The following is a 26,165-nucleotide window of genomic DNA, read 5'->3' on the forward strand; positions in this document are numbered from 1 at the left end:
CCTTTTGATGCAGTCACATACTTTATTTTCACAACAGCTGAGATAAGGATAAAGAGGCATTTAGATGTCCTGCTCACACCTCCAGTGGAGACAAATAGGCCACAAATGCCCACTACCCAGGGGAGAGACGAAGGGGACAAACCAGAGCATGAAAAACAGACCCTTTAGGCACGGCTTACTCAAGGTGGCTCTGATAACAGCTCTCAGGGCTGCAAGGAATACAAGGACCACCTGTCCCAAAGGTGTCATCAAGACTCATTTCCACCGTATCTTCCCTGGTGGATGGCCCAGCTGCTGTGTAAACTTCCTTTCTCATTTGCGGAGACCAATTTTATTTTCCTTCCTTCACTGCTCCGAGCTCCCCAGCACTGAGCACTACAAATCTCAGCTGCTCTCAAAAGAGCCTTGAAGATCTGGGTGTTAGCCACGTACCTCAGTCTCTGCGTGCCACGCTCCCATTCCTCAGAGCTCCCCGGACCCTGACTTCTCACCGCCCCATGGCAGGTGAGCTTTGTCGTCAGCCGGCATCCACTCCCATCTCCTTCAGGTGTGCGGCCCTTAAGGCTATGCTGAGAGCTGCAACCTATTCCCAAGACCGCCCTGCTGCTGGATTCTACATGCAAATTAGGTTCCTACATATGCACTCACAGCAGGAAGCAGGATGGAAGCCAGCTTCTTGATCTTTTGGTTGTCTGTTCCACATTTGATAGAAATGTATTAAAAGCATGGGTAGGTTGGACTCAGGGTCAAGCCACCAGCTTCATGAATTCAAGCAGTCCTGCGCAGATGTGGCTTCTTGATGGCTGCAGGGCAACCCCAGCGGTGTGTTCTTGAACCAAGCAGTCTGGTGGCAACCCTGATTCCCACTCCTGCGGCCTTTAACAATTTTACATTTTTTTCCATGTATTAAACTCCCTTTCTCTTAAAATATCTAGTACAATTTGTTCTTTGTGATGAAATTCCAATTCATACCCCTCAGAACTGTGACTTCAGAGCTAAGTGCTACCCTCTACATGGCCTGAGCCAGACAGAGCAACTAGGATAACCACTGTCTCCCCATCAAGGCAAGGGCTCTGCCTGTCCCTGCAGCCTCAAACTCAATCCCCATCCCACTGGTGACCTGAGCCGCCTCTGCCAGCCCCGCTGGGCTGTCTCCTCACCACGTACTCCACTGGCCCTCCACGACCTAAGTAAGCATGTCCTTCATATTTCTTTATTAACCTTTATCCATTAGCTTTGGCCCAAGGTTTAGCCGTGAGACCTTTTGGCTCTGGTCTCCCAGGCCCCACCTCCCACATCACAGGTGAACCAGTACGAGAACCAGTAGCCATTTATAGTCACAGCAACTCTGAAGGAGGGAGGTGAAGTCCAATAGGAGAATCATTTTGTTTTTGAGATGCTGGCTGTGGCTTCATACTCATGCCAAAGCAAGGCTGCTTCTTCATCTCTTTGCAAAAATAAAAAATGGACATGAACAGAAGCAGTGGCTACGAGTGGCCTAACTGCTCGGTCTAGGAGCGTAGCTCTAGTTCATTTTCCTCCGCTTTGACTGGTGGGCCAAGGTCTGGGCTGGAGGCAGCGGGATGCACAGGGTACCCAGTTTGTGCTCCTCCTCCACGCTGGCTGCCAGAAAGACCTTTCTTTTAGAGATCTTCAGCCTCAAGGCTTTTGCTATCTCCATCATCCTAAAGAACAAACACACAAACAAATGGAGTCTCCTCAAAGTCACTGCTCAAGGAGGGTTGGCAGAAGGGAGCAGCATACTTATGCTACAGGCGTCAAAGACAGAATCCCCAAACTGGCCACTGAGAAAGGGCCAGACAGGATCTCCCCCCGCCTCAGCCAACAATTTCATTTTAATGTGTTGCCATTAAAAAAATCCTTATATGTGATTACAAACCAGCTTATCTATGTAGATCCTATTAGTAAACTTTACTTCCTATAAACAGAATTGAACATGCTCCAACATGTTCTTATTTTACAATAGATTTTCTTTTTTAAAAAATTTTTATTTATTCATTTTAGACAGGATAGAGAAAGGAAGGAAGAGAGGAGAGAGAGAGAGAGAGAGAGAAGGTGGGGAGGAACTAGAAGCATCAACTCCCATATGTGCCTTGACCAGGCAAGCCCAGGGTTTCGAACCGGCGACCTCAGCATTTCCAGGTCGACGCTTTATCCACTGCGCCACCACAGGTCAGGCGGTCAGGCTTATTTTAGATTTTCAACGTCACTGCCTGTGAGGATGCCATCTGCGGACAGCCATCGGAACCGTCCCTCTATGGACTGCTAGACAGGTGTTTCACAGGCTCTCTTGAACATCAAGGTCCTTGGATGTCAAATGCCCCTAAATTACTGACAAAGGCCAAAGGAACTAACTTTCAAGATCCTGGGAAGTTCTGACTCCTACTCTGTCTGAATCTCTTCTAGCAAGGTTAGAAAAGGCCTGAAAGGTCATCTCTGCCAACCCTCCCAGTCCAGTCAGAGAAGCCCGATGTGCCATCCCTGCCACACAGCAGCCCCCCCATCTGACAGCCCCTTCCATCTGACTCTGAGAAAGGTCCTTTTTGCTAAGCTGAAATTGGGTTCTTACATATCTCCCCACCCCTCAGGACCACACAGAATCTCTATCGCCAGAGAAAGGTATTTGGAGACAGAGGTGGCTTGGTTACACAGGGACAGAATGCTATGGGAAGGCTCAAGTTTGAAGCCCAACTATTCCCCTTCTCGGTTGTGTGACCTTAGGAAAGTCAGTGACTCCTCTGAACTGTAGGTTTTTAAATTGTTTTTTAGGGAAATCTGAAATATTATGATAGATTTATTTCTTTTAAGTGAGAGGAGGAGAGATAGACTCCTGAATGCACCTCAACCAGGATCTACCCAGCAACTCCAAAACTGGGGCCGATACTCAAATCAACTGAGCTAATTTTAGTGCCAGAGGCTGACACCCTTAGAACTCAGATATCCTTTGCACCCGGGGATGACACTTTAACCAATCAAGTCACTGGCTGTGAGAGGGGAAGAGAGAATGGGGAAGAGGGAAGGGAAGAGAAACAGATGGTCACTTCTCATGTGTGCCCTAACCAGGGATTGAATCCAGGACATCCACATGCCAGGCCAATGCTCTATCCACTCAGCCAACCAACCAGGGCCATGACAGATTTAATACTGTGCCTGGCATAGAGAATTGGCAGTCTGCAATGTCCAGCAACTCATCCAATCATTCACTCAGTGACAACTGTCCTCTGGTCCCCTCCTTTCCTCTATTAAACACCCCCAGTTCTCTTCCGGAGCCTCATGCTTTCCAGCAGTACTAGAAATACAGCGAGGCACCCTACGGGAGCTTTTTATTCTGCTGCGCTCACCTTCTTTCACTGAGCTTCAGATCCCTCTGTAACACTGTCAGGTCAATCTGGAAATCGTTTATGTGCAAGGCGAGTATGATCACATATGCGATGATCTTTGCCTTCATTGAATCAGAAATGAAGTTGCGTAAACTGCAAAATCAGTGGCAATAAAGGAGACACAAAATTAAGCTCTAAGGTGACTTCTCCAATAGCAAAATGAAAACACCCAAACGTATTCCCATAGGTACTCAATGTCTTCCTATCTTTGGGAGAAGAAAAGGAATTCAAACAACTCCTTGTCCTTCAAGGTGCTGGAGTCCTCACACAGAGGACAGTGAGCCAGTCCCAGTGCTCCCACCAAGGGGACAAAGAAGGCCACACCTACTACCCTAGGCACAGTGAGGGCCATGCATTGGCAAGGACCCTTGCTTCTGGCCCTGTCTGCCCACCAGGGCTGCCAAGAGAGCGGTCACCCACCCTCAGTAGCTGATGATTCTTCCCAGCACACTCAGAGCAGGAAATACATTTCCAAGCAAACAGCAGGAAGAAAACCAGGTGCTGCTCGGGGTTCCTCGCCAGAACTGCCACACAGGCCTGCCCTTTCCCGCAACGCTGCCTTTCACTGAACACCAGGTCTGTGGGACAGTAAGGGTTGCTCAAAAGTTGTGCATCAAGTGAAAGACGTCTTTCTTGCTGGTCATACCCAGGGGAAGTGACCTTCTCCAAGGTAAGAGAACACAAACTATAGTGCTTCTTAAACTTCAGCCCAGGACACAACAGCAGTGTGTCTTCAGCTCAGTAGCTCTGTGGACATGCGTTCTATCCAATATCCTACTCCTCACTGTCACCACCTCCCCAACCTGCTTTCTCTCTTTACAGGCAGAAGCCAAAGACGTCCTGCCTCCTGACCTGCCGTTGTTGTAGGTCAGGCAGGTGAAGTGCTTCAGCAGCTTGGTGTTGATGATGTGTGGAACTCCAGGCCTCAGGGCACCTACAATACAAAGTTGCACGTGACCAATTTTTGTCAAAACCCTCAGGCTCCCCAGCATCTCCACCAAAACAAAACAAAACAAAACAAAAAAAACCCTCAGGCCATATGCCATCCATGAGCTAGGAGAACCGAACAGCTGGGTCAGGGTAAGGATCAAAACCATGTGGTAAGAGAAGCAGGGGCCCATGAAACAAAATGACCACTTTCAAATGAAAATATGCTAATTTCAAATGCAACTGCCCGTGAGATATTTGCGATGGGACAATGTGATGGTACACTCCAATGAAGCCAACCACTCAGAATTCACGAGACAGTAGAAAAGCAAAACAGACTGTGGAGAAAGCCCTGGGAGAGGAAAAGCAAGGAAGACTGAAATGTGAAAATAAGAATTAGGCAAGTACTGAAAAACAGACTTTTGGATGCCCAATTATAGTAATAAAACTGCATACACTTGGTGCCTAAAACCCCAAGTGTCTCCCACTGGCTTTCCCACTCTGGATGGATGGATGTGGCAGCCATGGCCCTAGCTGTAGGTGACACTGAGTTACCAGCAGAAACTGGCTCTCTCCTCTCCTAGTCAGAAATAACACAACACAGCACAAACCAGTCACATGCCTTCATGAGCATGGCCACTTTTCTTCCTGTGACTGATGTTTGTCTAACAGTCCCTTAAAATTTTCTTTTGACTTGGAAACTACACATTGCTAAATGCAGAATAAAAATGAAGGTTAGCTACGAATAGTCACATAATCCATACTGTCCCCATCAAGGTCCTCTTGGCATGTCAGCAGTACCAATAGGACCCTCACAGTTACACGGTTAAAAATAAAGACCTGACTACACATAGCCATTTTCTTTTCTCATTGGAGCTGGTCTAAGAATTACAAATAATGGACTTGAAATAACTACAATCAAATGTCTATCATGGACTTACTTTTCCGCTTAATCACTTTCTGTGATCGAAATTTGATGAGTGTGTCCAGAAACCATATGCATCGAGCCTGGTGGTCTCGGCTCTCTTCATTTGATGGCAAAGACTTCAGCGCTTCTATGACAAAGCAGCAGTGGCTAAAACAAGGGAGGGAAAGGGAAGGCTGTGTCAGTTAAGACAAGCTCTGTCAGGAGCCACTCACTGCCGCAGAATTAGAGCAGCAGGCACCTCCTCACACCTGTGATGGCTGAACAAGGGCCATCCACCAATCGCCTTACAACAGGAGCAGGGGTTGATGCAGGGCCAGCAAAGGGCAAGCAGAGAAGAGATTTTAGGCTTTGTGGGTCACACAAACTGTGTGGCACTGTAGTGCAAAGGCAGCTATCGACAATACAAAAATGAATGACCATGGCTGTGTTCCAATAAAACTATCCACAGGCACCAGGCCAGACTGAGCACACAGGCCATAGTTTACCAAACCCAGATACAGTGGTTTGAAGCATAGGCTGTCAGGTCAGACTGCCTGGGTTAGAATTCCCTCTCTGCTTTTTGGTGGCTTGGGCAATCTTCTGTACAGCTCTGTACATCTTTATCTATAAACCAAGGCCAATGATAATACCCTCCTCTTAGGGGTTTTTGTGGATTAAAGAAGACAATGCAAGTAAAGCACTTAGAACAACGCTTGGCACCTATAAGAGCTCAACCAATGTTAGCTATTATTTTTATTTTATTCATTTATTTATTTTTGGGACACAGAGAGCAAGTCAGAAGAGAGGGACAGATATGGACAGACAGGAAGGGAGAGAGATGAGAAACATCAATTCTTCATGGTGGCACTTTAGTTGTTCATTGATTGCTCTCATACGTGCCTTGACTAGAGGGCTATAGCAGATCAAGTGACCCCTTGCTCAAGCCAGTGACCTTGAGCTTCAAGTCAGTGACCTTTGGGCTCAAGCCAGCGACCATGGAGTCATGTCTATGATCCCACACTCAAGTCGGTGACCCCATGCTCTTGCCAATGAGCCCGAACTCAAGCAGGATGAGCCCGTGCTCAAGCCGGTGACCTTGGGGTTTTGAACCTGGGTCCTCTGCATCCCAGTCCGACACTCTATCCACTGTGCCACTGCCTGGTCAGGCAGCTATTTTTTGTGTGTGTGTGTATTTTTCTGAAGCTGGAAATGGGGAGAGACAGTCAGACAGACTCCCGCATGCGCCCGACCGGGATCCACCCGGCACGCCCACCAGAGGCGCCGCTCTGCCCACCAGGCGATGCTCTGCCCACCAGGCGATGCTCTGCCCCTCCGAGTCGTCGCTCTGTTGCGACCAGAGCCACTCTAGCGCCTGGGGCAGAGGTCAAGGAGCCATCCCCAGCGCCCGGGCCATCTTTGCTCCAATGGAGTCTCGCTGCAGGAGGGGAAGAGAGAGACAGAGAGGAAGGAGAGGGGGAGGGGTGGAGAAGCAGATGGGCGCTTCTCCTGTGTGCCCTGGCCGGAAATCGAACCCGGGACCCCTTGCACGCCAGGCCGACGCTCTACCACTGAGCCAACTGGGCAGGGCTGCCAGCTATTATTTTTAATGTGCTGTTCTACCACTATCAGGATCCTAGACTTGAGGAGATAAAAAGGCTCTTCGAGATCATCTTGTCGCTCCCCCATTTCATAGATAGAAAAAATGAGGCTGAGAGGGAAGACCACACAGTATATTCCACAGAACTCCAGCTCTCAGCCCTACCTCCACCCCTGCCCTTGCCCCTGGGCCATAATCACATTAAGACAACTAAGAACCAGTAATGAGTTTTTTTGGAAATGGCTCTTTGGAGGAAACAAAAAAGTATTTTCCAAGGCCTTCAATTTCACTGACCAGTAAAATTTCCAAAGAAAAATCAAGAAACCAACTTATGGTTGATAATTTTTTACTTTTCCAAGAAAAAATTATTTAGAAAACCCTCAAAAGCAAAAAAGTCCCAAAACCACCATAAAAGCTATTTCAGTCGATAAAAAAAGGGGAGGAGGACCTAATATTGTATATTAATTATTTGAAATGTACGTTTAAAACACATAAATTGGCCCTGGCCGGTTAGCTCAGTGGTAGAGCGTCGGCCTGGCGTGCAGAAGTCCCGGGTTCGATTCCTGGCCAGGGCACACAGGAGAAGCGCCCATCTGCTTCTCCACCCCTCCCCCTCTCCTTCCTCTCTGTCTCTCTCTTCCCCTCCCACAGCCGAGGCTCCACTGGAGCAAAGTTGGCCCTAGCGCTGAGGGCTCTGTGGCCTCTGCCTCAGGCGCTAGAATGGCTCTGGATGCAACAGAGTGATGCCCTAGATGGGCAGAGCATCGCCCCCTGGTGGGCATGCCGGGTGGATCCTGGTCGGGTGCATGCGGGAGTCTGTCTGACTGCCTCCCGTTTCCAGCTTCGGAAAAATGAAAAAAAAAAAAAGAAAAAGAAAATCAGCATCAAGCTTAACATGGGGGCGTTAGTCCATCCCTAGTTCCCAGCCCAGCTACAGGACCTCCCCACCCTCTGCCCAGCCACAGGTTCCATGCACTGAGAGGCCAACTCTCTCCCTTGAATGTCACCCACAGCCTAGGGACAACAGGTCTAGAAGTTCAAAATTTATGAAGACACTGGCTTGTCTTTATTCAACAGTGATCCTCAATGACTGGCACCCAAAGGTCTGCTTCCTGTCTGACTGCCTCTGTGGCCCAACGATATTCCCCTTCAGACACTCCATCACCTATGTGGGGGTACCTGTTCTCTTCAGTCATCTTCAGTATTTCTTCTGACGTGACATTCCTGAAAGCTTCAGATGGGCTCCCAAGAGCTTCATACTCCGCCGGAGAAAGAACTAGTTACTGGTCAAGAACACAATCTGACCAAAATGGAAACATCTGACTAGCTAGATCAGCGATTTTCAACTGGTTGCCAAGAGTTTTTAAAACATAAAATACCTAACTATACTGCTCACAAAAATTAGGGGATACTTCAAAATGAGTATGAAGTGATAAAATATCCTTTAATTTTTGTGAGCAGTATATTTAGTTGGAGGCACTGACCTCTTTTCCCTTAGATCAGTGGTTCTCAACCTGTGGGTCGTGACCCCGGTTGAGAACCGCTGCCTTAGACTGTCAAATAAAATAATGACAACAGCCAACAAGACAATAGCCGTCCAGTGTGATTGCCCAGTCTTGTCATATAATAGAGTTATATGCATCTTATTGGTCATGTTGCATAGTAAGGTTGTGTCTGATTGTTAAACTTGGTACCAGAAATCCTATAATAGGTATAGGCTATATAGGTATGACTGATTTTTTTAAGTCACTTTGGAGCAAAAGGGTAGGTAATTACTACTTTTTTTTTTTTTTGTAGATCAAAATTATACCTATTTTTTTGTCAGATCAGCAAAAAATATATATATTTTGGTGTGCTGCAGAATTTTAGTAATTATTTGTGTGCCATGAAATGAAAAAGGCTGAGAGTTGCTGAGCTATATTATCTCCTATTGGTATCCTTTTATTTGTATTGATTGCCTTTTCTTTTTTTTTTTTTTTTTTTAAGACAGAGAGAAAGAGGGTGAGACAGGAAGAGAATGCTGCACCCAATGAATGCTGCACTCACTGGCTGCTTCCCAAATGTGCCCTGACCAGGGACCAAACCTGCAACGTTGGCATTTCAGGACGATGCTCTAACCAACTGGGATAACCAACTAGGGCCTCTCTGGTGGCCTCAGTTTAGAGACGGGAAAGCTGAGGCCCAGAGAAGGGAAGATTACACAGCACTTGGGGCAGAGCTGAGACTCAGTTCTCTAGACTCCCAGCTCAGACTTCATTCCCCATCAAGGTGGCTTTTCTGCCTTCTCTTTATCACAAAGCCACTCCAGGCATTTTCCATTTCATTAGACCCACAAGTAGGGAAATTTTACATTCCAACCCTTCCATTTATTTATTTGTTTATCTAATTTCTTTTTTACGTGAGAGAGAGGAATGGAGAAATGAGAAGCACAACTCAGTTGCATCACTTTGGTTGTTCACTGATTTCTTCTCATATGTGCCTTGACCAGGGGGTACAGCTGAGCCAGTGACCCCTTACTCAAGCCAGCAACCTCAGGTTTCAAACCAGCGACCTTTGGGCTCAAGCCAGCAATCCTGAGATTGTGTCAATGATCCCACACTCAAGCTGGCAACCTTGGGGTTTCGCACGTGGGACCTCAGTGTCCCAAGTCGACACTCTGTCCATGGTACCACCACTGGCCAGGCTCCAACCTTTCCTTTTACAAATCAGTCTGTCCTAGACTTTGGGCATTGGCTGACTTAAAGTCATGTTTGGACTATTCATGGAAACTGACCCCCACAGGGCTGAACTGTGGCATTTGGCATTTTGCTGAGAAATGAGTTTGAATTCCAGGGGCTGGGAAGCTGGGGCTGGAGCAAGTCCCTCAGCCCAGCTGATTCCCAGCTGACTTCCTAGCAATAGCACCAGGCAACTACAAAGGTCTGGATGTAGCTTCTGTGAGTGTCATAGGACCATTGACACCTTCAGAGAGTCTGGCTACTGCTCATGTACATAACTCCCAAAGCATTTCTACTGCAGAAAGGATACTGTCTTCAAATTTATACACATCTTCAGGTCTGGCGGCATCAGCATGGCAAGGAGGAAGGCAGACGGAGTCGTCTTGCAAGGTATCGTGGATGGCATCACTGACCAGAGCTTTTCGATAAAAGGAAGAATCTGTAGGTATTAACTCATTTGGCTTCATGTTCCCCAATACTCTTTACAACCTGTGTACTCAGATCATAACCAGCCTAGAAACCCCTAATCTGAATGCTCCTGCCAATGAGGCCAGATTTCCCATCAGGCTGACAGCTCCAGTTCTATGATGTCCATTCATGACACAGACCGAACTGAGCCTTAGAGAAGGTACATCCAGTGTGGTCTCCCCTCAAGTAACTTGCAGTGTAGTTGGGAGAGAGGTGTGCTCATCAATATTTACAATACAACACGAGAGAAATTAAAAATGAGGAATATTCAAAATAGCCTTTAATGGCTTAACTTCCAGAAAATTTCTCCACACACTATCAGCGGAAAAAAAAAATCAAATTATAAAACTGTAACACACAGGCCTGGCCTGTGGTGGCGCAGTGGATAAAGCATTGACCTGGAACGCTGAGGTCACTGGTTTGAAACCCTGGGCTTGCCCGATCAAGGCACATATGGGAGTTGGTGCTTCCTGCTCCTCCTCCCTTCTCTCTCCCTCTCTTTCAATGAATAAATAAAATCTTAAAAAAAATAAAAATAAAAACTGTAACACACAGGAGTAACCGTGTAAGAATTAAGCATGTATACAGGTGAAGACAGAGAGAAAAATCATAACAGTTGGTCTGGCAGAATGATGAGAAAATGGGTGAACTATATATTTCTTTTTAGATGTCCTTTAATAGCTAAGAGTAGGGAGCATTTTAGATCTTGCTTCCCAAAAATTAAAAAAAAAAATAGCTGAGAGTAAACCAAACAAAAAAATTTAGAAATTTACTTAAATGTTAAAGTATGTCTTTGAAGAAACAGAGACACATATTTCTACATTTCTGGATGGGAGAATATATACATAGCTGTTAATTTTCCCCTTATTTTTTTTTTTGTGTGACAGAAACAGAGGGACAACTAGGGACAGACAGACAGGGAGAGAGAGATGAGAAGCATCAATGCTCGATTCCAGCACCTTAGTTGTTCATTGATTGCTTTCTCATAATGTGCCTTGACTGGGGGCTACAGCAGACCAGGTGACCCCTTGCTCAAGTCAGTGACCTTGGGCTCAAGCTGGTGAGCCTTGCTCAAACCAGATGAGCTCGCATTCAAGCTGGCGACCTCGGGGTCTCAAACCTGGGTCCTCCCCATCCCAGTCTGATGCTCTATCTACTGTGCCACTGCCTGGTCAGGCTCTTCTTATTAATCGCAACTGTATTTTGAGAGAACATAACAAAATAATTTTTAAGATCACCTTGAAGAAAAACCATGTTACATTTGTGAAAAATAAGGAGACAGAAGAAAGATGAATTTACCCCGTTAGAATTGTAAAAGTACTAAATAAAAACATAGAAAAAGGCCCTGGCCAGTTGGCTCAGTGGTAGAGCGTCAGCCTGGCGTGCAGAAGTCCCGGGTTCGATTCCCGGCCAGGGCACACAGGAGAAGCGCCCATCTGCTTCTCCACCCCTCCCCCTCTCCTTCCTCTCTGTCTCTCTCTTCCCCTCCCGCAGCGAGGCTCCATTGAAGCAAAGATGGCCCGGGTGCTGGGGATGGCTCCTTGGCCTCTGCCCCAGGCGCTAGAGTGGCTCTGGTGGCAACAGAGTGACGCCCCGGAGGGGCAGAGCATCGCCCGATGGGCAGAGCATCGCCCCCTGGTGGGCATGCCGGGTGGATCCTGGTCGGGCGCATGCGGGAGTCTGTCTCTCCCGTTTCCAGCTTCGGGGGAAAAAAAAAAAAAAAAACATAGAAAAATACTTATGTTATCATAGGGTATGGAAAGATTTTCTTTTTATATATGTATTTTTTTTAGGACTTTATTCATTTTAGACAGAAAATAGAGAAAAAGAGAGAGAGAGAGAGAGAGAGAGAGAGAAAGAGAAATTGAAAGAGAAAGAGAGAAGGGGGAAGGAGCAGGAAGCATCAACTCTCATATGTGCCCTGACCAGGCAAGCCCAAGGTTTCAAACCAGCAACCTCAGCATTCCAAGTGAACACTTTATCCACTGCACCACCACAGGCCAGGCTGGAAAGATTTTCTAAAAATTACTAAAATAACATTTCAATGGAAAGACTGCTCTTATATAGACTTTCTGTTATGTTCTTTAATGGATTTGAACAATAAATACATTTTTAAATAATACAATTAAATACTCAAGCTTCTGTGGAATTTAGGAGCAGAAAGAGACCCCCTGACCCCAAAGTGAAACACTGTCTTTAGGGGCTCAGTTCACCATCATCAATCACATCAGCCTTGCTGACCAAAACCTCCCTGTGACTCAGAGAACTGGAGCCTTCTCCGCTCTGTAGCCTGCAGGCTGTAACGCTGACACCACGGGACAGCATGCATGTGCCCATCTCCTTGCCTAGCTCCGTGACGTGACTGTGCACCCACTGAGAGCAGGCTGTGTCAGATGTTTCTTACTGCTTCCAGAGCCTGTTCCCATAAAGGCCCTCGGAGAGAGGCAGGAAGAAATTCAGCCCTAACTCTCTCTCATCACTTCCATCTATGGGGCAGGTAAAAGATCTCAAGAGAAGAGAAAATTGTCTCTGTGAGCAGATTCTTACCCCAAGTTCCAACAGCTTACCAGTCACACCCTTTGTATCAATGATCCTCTCTGCGGCTTTAGCTACCGCATGATTCAAAGATTCATTGCCAACTTTGTTCATTCTCCTGGAGTTCAGAGCCCGCTTCTGTTTGGTGGTACCAAAGGCTTCAATGCAAAAGTCCATCTGTGCAGGAGACAGATTTGGTTACTAAGGTCAGGCTGGGCACCACTACTTCTAGCTGTGTGATTATGGGGAAACTGTCAGCCTCTCTGAGCCATCATCAACTCACCTATAAACTGGGCTGAATTATAGCTATCTACCTCTTAGGCTTGTTGTAAGAATCAAATGATATTAACAGATCCAAAGAAGTCTCTTTGTGAATAGTAATAGGCCATTTACAAATCAACATGCCTCCATCGAAAAAATGTCAAGAATTAGGGCTGATAAATCTTTGGCACATCATTTAACATTTTCCAGTCCTACTTGCATAACAGATATTGCTAATAGAGTACTCACTCCTTCCCTCTGAGCTGAAAGATAGCCTCACACACTTTCTCACTGAAGATGCAATCAGTTCACATCTTGGGGCGGAAGAGCTTTGTATTATAGGAACATTCTACATTGAAAATCCTAAAGTTCACTTTGTTTTCTTTTTTTTTCTTTTTTCTTTGTGGTAGAGACAGAGAGAGGGACAGATAGGGACAGACAGACAGGAAGGGAGAGATGAGAAACATCATCAATTCTTCGTTGCGGCTCCTTAGTTGTTCATTGATTGATTTCTCATATGTGCCTTGACCGGGGGGCTACAGCAGACCGAGTGACCCCTTGCTCGAGCCAGTGACCTTGGGCTCAAGCTGGTGAGTCTTGCTCAAACCAGATGAGCCTGCGCTCAAGCTGGCGACCTCGAGGTCTCAAACCTGGGTCCTCCAAATCCCACTCCGATGCTCTAACCATTGCGCAACTGCCTGGTCAGGCAAGTTTACTTTGTTTTAATATTATATGAAATTTCCAGGCTACAACCAATATTCTCTGAAACATGGATTAACTCTTCAAAACAAGTGTTATGCTACCCCAGAGAACCAGAACATTGGCACCGAGCTGTGTATAGACAGATGGACTGCTCTCTGTGAGGCTGATGTGGCTTCTGCAGGTAGAAAACTATCTAGACGGCCCTGGCCAGTTGGCTCAGCGGTAGAGCGTCGGCCTAGCGTGCGGAGGACCCGGGTTTGATTCCCGGCCAGGGCACACAGGAGAAGCGCCCATTTGCTTCTCCACCCCTCCGCCGCGCTTTCCTCTCTGTCTCTCTCCTCCCCTTCCGCAGCCAAGGCTCCATTGGAGCAAAGACGGCCCCGGCGCTGGGCATGGCTCTGTGGCCTCTGCCTCAGGCGCTAGAGTGGCTCTGGTAGCAACATGGCGACGCCCAGGATGGGCAGAGCATCGCCCCCTGGTGGCCAGAGCTTCGCCCCTGGTGGGCGTGCCGGGTGGATCCCGGTCGGGTGCATGCGGGAGTGTGTCTGACTGTCTCTCCCTGTTTCCAGCTTCAGAAAAATGAAAAAAAAAAATAAAAAATTAAAAATTAAAAATTAAAATAAAAAAAATTTTTTAAAAATTAAAAAAAAAAAAAAAGAAAACTATCTAGACAACCCCAGAATGAATGAGTTAGGAGCAGCCAGGGAACCCGTGTCCAACCCTCACCCAAGGCCCAGAGGAACCTGTTCAAGGTCCACGTCTTCATTTCCATCACACTCACCTTTTCTCTAAAAGTTTTGCTCTCACTCTCTAATGGCAATTCACTCTCAATTGGTTCATCTATCAAAAAAAAAAAAAAAAAAAAAAGCAAAATGTAAGGCTTACAGATAGAAATAGAGTTTGGTATTTATTTAATAATTAATCTAAAAAATAAAACATTTATTTACTCCAGGACTTCCAAGAGCTTAACATGAGAGAATAGTGAACATTGAGTATGTACCTTAGCATGACTTAGAGAATATGGAGAATTAAGAAGTCAAACGAGCTTGACTGGTGGTGGTACGGTGGACAGAGCATTGACCTGCAACACCGAGGACCCAGGTCTGAAACTCCGAGGTCGCCAGCTTACCCATGGGATCATCAAAATGATCCTGCGGTCTCTGGCTTGAGCCCAAAGGTTGCTTGCTAGCGTGAGCAAAGGGGTCACTGGCTCAGTCTGAACGTCTCTACCCCCCAGGTCAAGGCATGTATGAAAAGCAATCAATGAACAACTAAAGTGACGCAACTATGAGTTGATGCTTCTCATCTCCCTTTCTCTCTCTCTCTATTAAATTTTTTTTAAAAAGAAGTCAAATGAAAGGGCCATCTGGTCCAACCTCTTTATTTTACCAATAAGGAGAAATAAGGCCTCCAAATGAAATGACTTGCTCCAGGTCAATACACTGGATATAATAAACCAATATTTATACATTTCTTACTTACAAGAACAAAAATGTATTTAACCAACAAATTAATGAATAATTTTTTTTTTGCTTCCTTGAAATAAGAGCATGGAGAGGATAATTTAAATGTAGTTAAATCTGTTTGCAAAGCAAGAAATTCTTAACCTAGAGATTGTGGTCCCCTAGGAAATTCACAGGTTCTAAGACTCAAGGGCCCTTTAAAATTTTATGTAAAATATTACACATATTTTGTATAGTATGCACGTTTCCAGGAAGTAGGTCCAATTCCTTATCAGATTCTCAAAAAGGTGGGAGGAACTGTTGCTTTGAGAGTATAAAGTCAGAACTAATGCTTCTAAACATAGCAGGCAGATTCACCATGACTCTACGGATACTTCCTTATCTAACACCACCCCCACCATGGTCTTCAGTATTTAAGAGTTGGGAACAGGACCCGCTTGAGTCTGACCCTCTTATCTTTCATTCTGGAAACTTTCACTCTATCCCTGGGCATTCTGTTGACAGAGCAGAGAAGCAATGCAACCTCTCCCACTGGATTAGGGAAAAAGGGGATCTTCTCCCAAATTACAAAGTGTAGAGACTTTTAACCAGTTATACATTTCTTACTTACAAGTTACTTACATGAAAGTTACTGTCCAACATATAAGCAACTTTCAGCACCTTCTGGAGATTCTAAAATCTCTACCCCAAGTAGAAGAGCAAGAATTAAGAAAAGCCTTCAATTGAAAAGGATATCAGACACACCCTCCAATATTCTGCTCTGATCACTGCTCAACACACTTTAAGATTAGTTTCTGACCCTAGACCGGTAGCTCAGTCAGAACACCATCCTAATATATCAGCGTTGTGGGTTCAATCCCGGTCAGAGTACATACAAGAATCAACCAATGAATGCATAAATAAGTGGAACAACAAGTTTCTCTCTCTCCCCCTCCCTTCTTCCCTCTCTAAAATTTTAAAATATATATATTAGTTTCTGATCTCAAGTCTATAAACACTGTGGGGGCAGAATCTGTCTGTTTTCCCACATCCACAGCCCCTATTTTGTGCCTGGAGCATAGTAGGTCATCAATCAATACATGTTGAGTAAAAACTCTTAAAACCTGTTCAAATTAAAAAAAAAATAATAACAGAAAGGTACCCCTTTAAAAATAACTACAAAATGTGTTTAACAGGCCCTGGTCAGTTGGCTCAGTGGTAGAGTGTTGGCCCAGCATGTGGATGTCCCAGGTTCCATTCCTAGTCAGGGCATTCAGGAGAAGTAACTATCTGCTTCTCCATCCCCCTTTCTACCCCCCCCTCTTCCCCCTCCCACAGCCATGCTAGATTGGCTCCAGTGAGTTGGCTTCTGGGGCTGAGGATGGCTTTCTGGCCTCTGCCTCAGCTGCTAAAAATAGCTTGGTTGCTGAGCAACAGAGCAATGCGCCAGATGGGCAGAACATTGCTCCATAGGGGCCTTGCCTACATCCTCTGCTCTCACTTAATTTAAGAAACAAAAAATCTGTTTAATAAATCAAAAACTCAAACCAACGCATCCAGCAAACCTAAAATATGCGGCAATTCTGTGAGCTTTGACTGGGACCTACCTGCAAACAGTGGCTGCATGTTGAACACTTCAGCATCATATACCTCCATTTGACCAGAGGTTTTGTTCAAAATTCCCACAAAGTGCCTGAATAAAGAAGGAATAATACCAGTGACAACGGATTATTCAAATGGTATTGTATATACAACTTCCCTTTCCCTGCTAAAAACTTCTCAACCTTCCTTCTTCACTACACCTTTCTGGTAGCTGATCACATTTGGGCTCACTGCTGCAGAGGAAACCCTTTGAGGATGTAAGAATGAAGAATTATACTAGAATTTACTGCACACATAAATTTCATAAGGCAAGGACAAGTACAGCCTTGGTAATTACAGGGAGACCAGTACGAACTAAAGAATCTTTGTAAAAGGATAATGCAGTGCTAATAGTTTTAAGCATATATTCATTAATCTGACTTCTATCAGGGTGGCCCCGTGGGGTTCTGAAAGGGCCTTGTTTGTGATTCCCTATTGGATACTATCCCAGGGTCACTGTCTTGCATTATGCTAGCCCCAGGCAGTCATAGACTGTTCAGGCTGGGCAATCTTCATTGGGGTGGGGGATATAATTCAGCAGGAGAGACTAGGATCAGTGAAGGGCAAAGTTGCCCAAAGTCAGCCAGCCAATCAACGGCAGAAACCCCAGAGACTTTAACCCTATCAAATCCTTTTCTTGTAATTAGTCCTAAAGCAGATTTTTGGTAAGCTTTGAAATACTGATCATATATTCCGTATCAGCTAAGAGAGCTGCCTTTTGGAAACAAGATTATAAATAAGCCCTGGGGAAGTAATGTACAGTATGGTGGGTATAGTTAACAATACTGTATTGTATATTTGAAAGTTGCCAAGAGATTAAATCTTAAAAGTTCTCATCACGCCTGACCAGGCAGTGGCACAGTGGATAGAGTGTTAGACTGGGATGCCGAGGACCCAGGTTCGAGACCCCGAAGTCGCCAGCTTGAGCGCGGGCTCATCTGGCTTGGGCAAAATAAAAAATGTTCACCAGCTTAGACCCAAGGTCGCTGGCTCAAGCAAGGGGTTACTAGGTCTGCTGAAGGCCCGCAGTCAAGGCACACATGAGAAAGCAATCAATGAACAACTAAGGTGTCGCAACGAAAAACTGATGATTGATGCTTCTCATCTCTCTCCATTCTTGTCTCTCCCTATCTATCCCTCTCTCTCTGTCCCTGTAAAGAAAAAAATAAAAATTAGGAAAAAAAAAGTTCTCATCACAAGGAAAAATAATCTTAACTATGTCTGGTGATGGATGTTGACTTATTTCGGTGATGATTTCATTATACATATATCTAATTATTATGTTGTACACCTAAAACTAATATGTTACATGTAAACTATATCTTAATTTTAAAAAATTAAGAATATTAAAAACCGGCCCTGGCCGGTTGGCTCAGCGGTAGAGCGTCGGCCTAGCGTGCGGAGGACCCGGGTTCGATTCCCGGCCAGGGCACACAGGAGAAGCGCCCATTTGCTTCTCCACCCCTCCGCCGCGCTTTCCCTCTCTGTCTCTCTCTTCCCCTCCCGCAGCCAAGGCTCCATTGGAGCAAAGATGGCCCGGGCGCTGGGGATGGCTCTATGGCCTCTGCCCCAGGCGCTAGAGTGGCTCTGGTCGCAACATGGCGACACCCAGGATGGGCAGAGCATCGCCCCCTGGTGGGCAGAGCGTCGCCCCTGGTGGGCGTGCCGGGTGGATCCCGGTCGGGCGCATGCGGGAGTCTGTCTGACTGTCTCTCCCTGTTTCTAGCTTCAGAAAAATTAAAAAAAAAAAAAAAAAAAAAAAACCAATGAGGTTTTTAGGAAATTCAACAAATCTTAAGTCAATTTTCTTTTCAAGAATGTCTACATGCTGGTGTGAGGCCTCCGGGTATGGGAACAGAAGACTTGATAAACCTCTCGAGATTTACCCCACTGCCCCTAAAATAAAGACTGAGAACAGCAGTGCCAGGGTCACCACCACTCCCCTCCCCTTCCAGCTGCCCCTTCCCCTCACCCTACCTGCACAGATTGTTGCATTTGAGGGCTCCATTTCCAAAATTGTTTCCCACATAAGAAAGTCTGTCTGTTTCAGCTGCCTAAAATACAGAGGGAGAAAAGCTTCATTACAACCAGTGTTGAAAGGTTCTAAACATCTTGTCTCCCTTTTCTGCAACTGTAAAAAGCTTTAGAATCCAAACCACAGAGGATTAGAACTAGAGAGCCTCTGGAAGACAATCTAGCCCCATTATCTCTAAGTGAACTTGGGGTTCCGTGAGGGGAAAGACAAGAGGACTTTAGAAAAGGAAGCCCCAGATAGTGCTGGCTTCTAATGGGTCTGAAAAGTTCTTGGGGAAGCTATCCCACAGGACTTGGGAGAGGCCCTAGACTCTCCACACTTACAGACATGCAATAAAATGATCCTGCAGGCAACCTCCTGGGTCTGAAGTCCAAGACCTTCTTAAACTTCTTTGCCCACCTCTCCTATGACTGTTCCTTACATGCTTAGGATCCACGGAAATAGCTGACTCTCTCCCCAACTACGGCCAAGCTTTCCTCTTTCCCCATGTTTGTCTTTGCTATTCTCTTCACTTGGAATTCTCAGCCTCAGCTGTCAAAACCACCTGCATCCTTCAGAGCTCAGCTCCATGTGCTCCCCCCCCCACCCCCCCCACCCCCGCATTCTGGCAAACGGAGACTTAAGACTCTGCCTTGTAATCTCCCTCCCTCAGGCCCTGAGCTTTGACTACTTGCATGAGTGTCTCTCATATCCAGTTCCACCTCTCTATGGAGTTCTTTGTACCATCACATGGAACGTTTTTGTAAGTCTGAAATTGGGTAAAATTTCAAAGAACTCTTCAGAGCAGTGGTTTTCCCCCAGGGAAACCCCTTCCAGGGGTATCTGGGACTGTCTGACATTCTGGTTGTCACAACCAGGATGGGCTACTGGTATTTAGTGGTAGAGGCCAATGCAGTTATTAAACATCCTGTGATGCACACGGCTGCCCCTACAAAGAGTTACCTGGATCAAAACGTCAATAACACCAAGGTTGAGAAACCCCATTCTAGAGAACAAGCTCCCAGAGTGGGGACACGTAGGGAATCAATCACCCATCTAACCTTGAACCCTCTATGACTTGGATTGAGGAACTTTAGTTAAAAGCCCTGAGTGAATGTCTCTTGGATGCAAACACCAAGAAAGTGTGAGTGGGTGACCTTTGTGCAGACACAAAGGAATGCCTGTGAATGAGCTTTAGAAAATTAGCCTAGAGGTTCTGGATTGCCCCTTCCTTTGTGCTTGTTAATTAGTAAAAGAAAGGAATGTACTGACCAATTTAGCCCTTTCTCCATGTCAGCAAATCAGCCATTAATCCCTCTTCCCCCTGGTCACCTAATCTCTCTCCCTTGTAATTCCGTTACCACTGTTCTGCTTCTGATAATAAAAGCTAAGGGAGAAGAAGATTCAGGAGGTCTCTCTTTGCCTCCCTTGGCAGGTCTCCCTCTCTCTTCCTCTTGACATAAGTTTGTGTCTTGAGTAGGTTTTTTCCCACACGACACTGGTAGTTCCCAGTGGGCTGGAGTACTATAGGGCCAGGTCTGATTTAGCAGTTTCTCTAGCAGCTTACAGCACAGGGTCACAGTAGGTGCTCAACAAATACTTGCTGCATGAACTAATGAATGAAAGGCTATCACTTCACCAGAAGTACCAAACTGAATGGAGCCTGTCTTTACACCCCATGTTTGTCTGCTGGGGCTCAGAAGAGCTCTTCAAAGATTCATTTGCTATCTCCTCCCTTTCTCCTCTCACTCCCTCCTACATCCACCACAGGGGTCTACTGAGGCCTGCAGAGTGGAGGCAACTGGCCACTGCAGCACTCACCAGGATCCGATGTCTCCTCTTCCTGGGATTTGTTGAGTCGTTGCTCTTGTACAAGGTAAAGTGAACGTTACTTGGATTCTGCAACTTTCCATTGGAGAACCGAGCTGTAAGATCACAGCCCAAGGATAAGATGAGATCAGAAGGAATCACAATGTATGCTGGGGAGGAACAGGACTGTCAATGGGAATGAGAGATTGGAGGAATGAGAAGGGCAAGGAAACACAGGCCCCAACCGGAATGGGGATTGAAGGAGGTCCTGGTCCACTTGGGAAGAGGGCATGGGGAGTGAGGGGAGTCCTAGGGAGGGGCTGCGACAGGAGGGAGTAGGGGAATGGCACCGACTGAGGTGGCCTCGTATAGACCTGCAGAAACAGGAGGGTATCCCTGCCCAGTGGAGATAAAGAGATAGAACAGGTCAAAGACCTGGTGAGTGAGGGTATAAATCCTGGGCAAATCCCTTTGGGAGGGGATGATTGGGATGTCCTTATCCAGGTGGGATGGTAGGATGACGCAGAAGCTCTGGCCGAACCCCAAGTACTGGCGGACAGTAAGGGGGTAGGGAGGTGTTGGCCCAAATAGGAAAGGGGCCTGGCGGGGGGCAAGAGGAATGTAAAGGTACAGAGACGGAAGGGGGAGTTATGGGGGGAACACTGCTCCAGCTCCGCAGTCTTTACCTAGTATAGCTCTCTGGCTCTCGCCGGGCTCCCCACAATACAGCCACTTCGCACTCGTCAACACCGCCGCCGCCATCCCGCCTTTCGGGCTGCGGAGTCCAGGAATTAAAAGTCTCACCACCAGCCTGTTCACCCCACACGCAGAGGTAGCGCGGCGGGACGGAAATGGCCTGACTTCTCCCGGCACCCCCTCCGCGCAAGCGCAACGGCTTGGCTCCGCCCCACAAGACACCGCCCCCTCCACGCCCTTGCCCGGAACGCTATTCTCGCCCACCTTCCGCCCCGCCCCTCCACGCGATGAGGCGTGGTCTGCACACAGGGCATCGCCCCATCCTTGGCCCGCGTTGCCGAAGCGCGACGCTTAGTTGGCTCAGCATTTTGCCTGCGCCGTTAGGGTTGTGGGGGGACAAGGGACCGAAGCGCCTAAAAGTCTTGCATTTTCTGCCTAACAGTCATGTGGGGGTGTTTTGGTACTGTTGAACCACAAGAATCCGAATTGACTCTCTTCTCCAAATCTCCTTTAAAATTCATCCTCTCCCCACGCACACTCAGGATGCTCTGACTAACCCTTAAACCTGAGAGCTCTTGTGCTTTTCCTGATCTCAAACAGGAAGGAACATTGCAAGTACAGTGCAAAACTTTTTTTTTGGCCCTGAATCTTTTAGAGTACATTGTCAATGCCTCATATTTTCTACAAACAGGGATGTTCCCTAAGTAAGTACATATAACCATCAAAATAAAATTAATATTGATACGATACTATCATATAATCATCACACTCCATTTAAGTTCATCAACTGTCCTAATAATATTTTTATAGCATAAAAGATCCTGTCTAGAATCACATGTTGCATTGGGCTGCCATAGCTCTTTAGTCCTCTTCAACCTGAAACAGTTCCTCACTTTTACTTTGACTTTTATAAACCTTGACAATTTAAAAGATTATAGACCAGTAATTTTGTAGAATGTCCCTCAACCTGGTTTTGTCTAATGTCTCCAACTGATTAGTTGCAGGTTATACATCTTTGGCAGGAATATCACAGATATGAGGTTGTTTTCACTGTAGTGTATCAGGTAGCACACAATTTCAATTTGTCCCATTTCTGGCTATATTAACTGTGATCACTTAATTCAAGTGGTTTCAATCAGGTTTAAGTGGTAGCAACCAAAAAAAAAGCTATTCTTTCCCCTTTGCAATTAATAAGCATTTTGTGGGCAGATACGTAGAGACTAAGTAAATATCTTGTTCATCATGCTTTCAATTTATTCATTTATATATTTATATCGGTATGGACTTGTGGATTCCTACTTTATTCAATAGATTGGAATATGCCACTATTATCACTTATTTATTTATTTTTTTAATAAATATATCTTTTTACTTATTTTTTTTTTTACTTTTATTAATTTTTAGAGAGGAGAGAGAATGAGAGAGAGAGAGAGAGAGAGAGAGAGAGAGAGAGAGAGAAGGGGGAGGGAGGAGAAGGAAGCATCACCTTCCATATGTGCCTTGACCAGGCAAGCCCAGGGTTTTGAACTGGCGACCTCAGCATTCCAGGTCGACGCTTTATCCACTGCGCCACCACAGGTCAGGCCTTTTTTTTTTTTTTTGTATTTTTCTGAAGCTGGAAACGGGGAGAGACAGACAGACTCCCGCATGCGCCCGACCGGGATCCACCCGGCACGCCCACCAGGGGGCCATGCTCTGCCCACCAGGGGGCGATGCTCTGCCCCTCCGGGCATCGCTCTGTTGCGACCAGAGCCACTCCAGCACCTGGGGCAGAGGCCAAGGAGCCATCCCCAGCGCCCGGGCCATCTTTGCTCCAATGGAGCCTCACTGTTGGAGGGGAAGAGAGAGACAGAGAGGAAGGAGAGGGGGAGGGGTGGAGAAGCAGATGGGTGCTTCTCCTGTGTGCCCTGGCCAGGAATCGAACCCAGGACTTCTGCACGCCAGGCCGACGCTCTACCACTGAGCCAACCGGCCAGGGCCTGTATCTTTTTTTTTATCACTTATTTTTATGTTTGTATTTTACCAGATTAGGCCAGTGGGAACCTCCTCAAGCTGGTTTCTGAATTATCACTAATCCTAAGGGACTAGCATAGGGACTGGAATTCAAGATGCTTGAGTTGGTTAAAATTAACAGACAGGTTTACACATAGTAGATTCTCTGTGTATGTTGTTTGGTTGAATGAAAATATGGACAGTTAAGTCAAAGTTAAGGGATGACAAAGAAAATAGCAGTGACTACAGGATTCAATTTTAGTTCTTGAGAGAAGTGTCTTGGCCCCTCCTGATAGAGGTACATATTGTATGACCTTGCTACTCAAAATGTGGTCCTCAGGCCAGCAGCATCAACATCCTGGGGACTCGTTAGCAGTGCAGAATCTCCAGCTCTATAAATCTTCTGAATATGCACTTTAACAAGATCCTTGGATGATTTGTGTGCACTTCAAAGTTGGGAAGCACTCTTGTACAAGACTGTTTCTCTTTAAAGGTACAACTTTACCAGCCAAAGTCTGTGAAAGACCTCAGAATTTATTGTTTTATGACTAGGTGGTAGAGTGAAGACTGCCACACATGGAATAAGAGAAAAGACTCACAGAATTACCACAGGCAAGATCCGAGTGACAGATTCTATCTGGAGAAGGAAAGTGTTAATGACAGAATGGTTGAGTAGGGGACTGTATAGTATACCCCTATATTGTTTAGTTATTTAACAATAATTCAAAACACACACACATATATAAATACATGTATATTTAAGTAGGGTGGTGCAAGATAGAGCCATACTCAGTCAGTGACCAAAATGCAAACACCTATCCTATAGTGACCTTGTTAAATTAGAATCAGGATAATCAAAGGCAGAATTTACATAAATGTTTTATAAATTTAGAAATTCAGAAATTCAGAGACTTCTGGAGTTGTCACAATGTCATTTTTTAAGAAGAGGAAAACCACATAAATATTGGGTTGGCAAGAAAGTAATTTTGGGGCTTTAGGGGTTTTTTTTGTTTGTTTGTTTTTTACAGAGACAGAGAGTCAGAGAGAAGGATGGACAGGGACAAACAGACAAGAATGGAGAGATGAGAAGCATCAATCATTAGTTTTTCGTTCCGCATTGCAGCACCTTAGTTGTTCATTGATTGCTTTCTCATATGTGTCTTGACCGCAGGCCTTCAGTAGACCAAGTAACCCCTTGCTTGAGCCAATGACCTTGGGTCCAAGCTGGTGAGCTTTTTGCTCAAACCAGATGAGCCCATGCTCAAGCTGGTGACTTCGGGGTCTCGAACCTGGGTCCTCGGCATCCCAGTCCAATGCTCTATCCACTGTGCCACCGCCTGGTCAGGCAATTTCGGTTTTATAGTGTGAAATAAAACTCATTTTTTATACAAAGAATAAACTTTAATCAATTATATATTTTCCATTTTGTTCAATGACCTTTTGCCATCTTTCTTGCAGCTTCATGATTTCACGCTCATAGAAATTTTGGTCCTTATCAGCAAAAAACTGAACCAAGTGCAATTTAAGGTCATCATCATTTGTAAAAGTTTTACCATTCAAAGAGTTTTGCAAACTTCGAAATAAATGGTAATCAGATGGTGCCAGGTCAGGGCTGTATGGGGGATGCGACATCACTTCCCAACCAAGCTCCAATAATTTCCCTTGAGTTACTAAAGATATATGAGGCTTTGCATTATCATGGTGGAACACAATTCCTTGGCGATTTGCCAATTCTGGCCGTTTTTCTTTGACTGCTTCATCCAGTTTCATTAGTTGTTGACAGTAAACATCTGCATTGATCGTCTGGTTTCTTGGAAGCAGCTCAAAATACACAACACCTTTGTAGTCCCACCAAATTGACAGCATGACCTTTTTTTGATGCAACTCAGCTTTAGATGTGGTTTGTGCTGGTTCATCACGCTTGGACCATGATCTTTTTCTACTGATGTCACTGTTGTGTAGATGACCCATTTTTTCATCACCAGTGATGATTCTTTTCAAAAAAGGGTCAGTTTCATTATGCTTGAGATGTGTATTGCAAATATTGATTTGTTGTGTTAAGTGACTCTTACAATTCATGCAGAACCCAAATATTGAGCTTCTTAGCGAGTCCAACACATTTTAAGTAATTTTCCATTTTTGTGTGCATTTAACCTCTCTGCGATCTCTCGAACAGTTATATGACGATTCTCTTCAATTATGGCTTCGATTTGGTCATCATCAACTTCAGTAGGTTGCCCAGAACGTTGGTCATCTTTGTTTTTTTGTTTGTTTGTTTTTTAAAAACCCAGCTTTTTAAAAAATTATTTTTATTTATTTATTCATTTTAGAGATGAGAGAGAGAGACAGAGAGAGAGAAAGGGGGGAGGAGCAGGAAGCATCAACTCCCATAAGTGCCTTGACCAGGCAAGCCCAGGGTTTTGAACCAGTGACCTCAGTGTTCCAAGTCGATGCTTGATCCACTGCGCCACCACCACCAGTCAGGCTCATCTTTGAATGAAAAACCTCCAGAACAGAATTTTTTAAACCAATTCTGACACATGCGTTCTGTTATGCAATCAACACCACAAACTTCACATATTTTTGTGGGCCTCAGCAGCTTTCTTTTCTTTATGGAAATAAAATAGTAAAATATGCTGAAAATGTTCGTTTCTGCACTCCATGTTAAAATTGACCCTAAACTAACAGCTACAAACAAAATTAGGCACAACTTGCTTCTAAGGTAACCTAAATGTGACTGATAGCTAATGTCAAAAGGAAAAAATCATAACACTGACAGAACAAATTACAACGCTATGTGTGTAACACATACATACATAGTTTGTGTGTCAAAACAATTACAACGCTATGTGTGACAACCGAAAATACTTTCTTGCCAATTCAATACAGGTACTTTGAAAGTAAGAAATGGGGGGAGGGGGGGCAGAGTCCTCCTTTCCTGGGATAATATCTCCATCTGCTGGCATTCCGAAAGCATGAACATTGCATGCTCTTGGAAAAATCTCAATATACACTGTCAAATTTCACTCCAAAAACTTTTAGATATTTTAAAATTC

The 26,165-nt window shown here is 45.4% G+C and overlaps 2 protein-coding genes across 3 annotated transcripts in view; one reads left to right on the top strand and one right to left on the bottom strand.

The window, feature by feature from the left end:
- Positions 1–2: 2 nt before the first annotated feature.
- Positions 3–21,309, bottom strand: POLR1E (RNA polymerase I subunit E). 2 transcript variants are annotated; one of them, XM_066367641.1, is made up of 12 exons: positions 21,108–21,309; positions 20,434–20,537; positions 18,576–18,652; positions 16,565–16,650; positions 14,297–14,355; positions 12,585–12,729; positions 9,860–9,967; positions 8,012–8,108; positions 5,270–5,403; positions 4,254–4,335; positions 3,363–3,494; positions 3–1,685 (listed from the first exon to the last, which is right to left on the bottom strand). In XM_066367641.1, the coding sequence occupies exons 1-12, from the start codon at positions 21,181–21,183 to the stop codon at positions 1,526–1,528; spliced, it is 1,260 nt and encodes a 419-aa protein (XP_066223738.1). In that variant the 5' UTR covers positions 21,184–21,309; the 3' UTR covers positions 3–1,525. The 2 variants fall into 2 exon arrangements, with proteins under 2 accessions (XP_066223738.1, XP_066223737.1); XM_066367640.1 differs by having other exon boundaries at positions 20,434–20,591.
- Positions 21,310–22,633: 1,324 nt separating this feature from the next.
- ZBTB5 (zinc finger and BTB domain containing 5) overlaps positions 22,634–26,165 on the top strand; it is a 32,476-nt gene continuing 28,944 nt past the window's right edge. The window contains exon 1 of the mRNA XM_066367647.1: positions 22,634–22,695. The gene's annotated coding sequence lies outside the window, so the exon portion shown is untranslated. The remainder of the gene's footprint in view (positions 22,696–26,165) is intronic.

This window comes from Saccopteryx leptura, chromosome 2 (genome assembly GCF_036850995.1).
Source record: "Saccopteryx leptura isolate mSacLep1 chromosome 2, mSacLep1_pri_phased_curated, whole genome shotgun sequence".
NCBI lineage: Eukaryota > Metazoa > Chordata > Mammalia > Chiroptera > Emballonuridae > Saccopteryx > Saccopteryx leptura.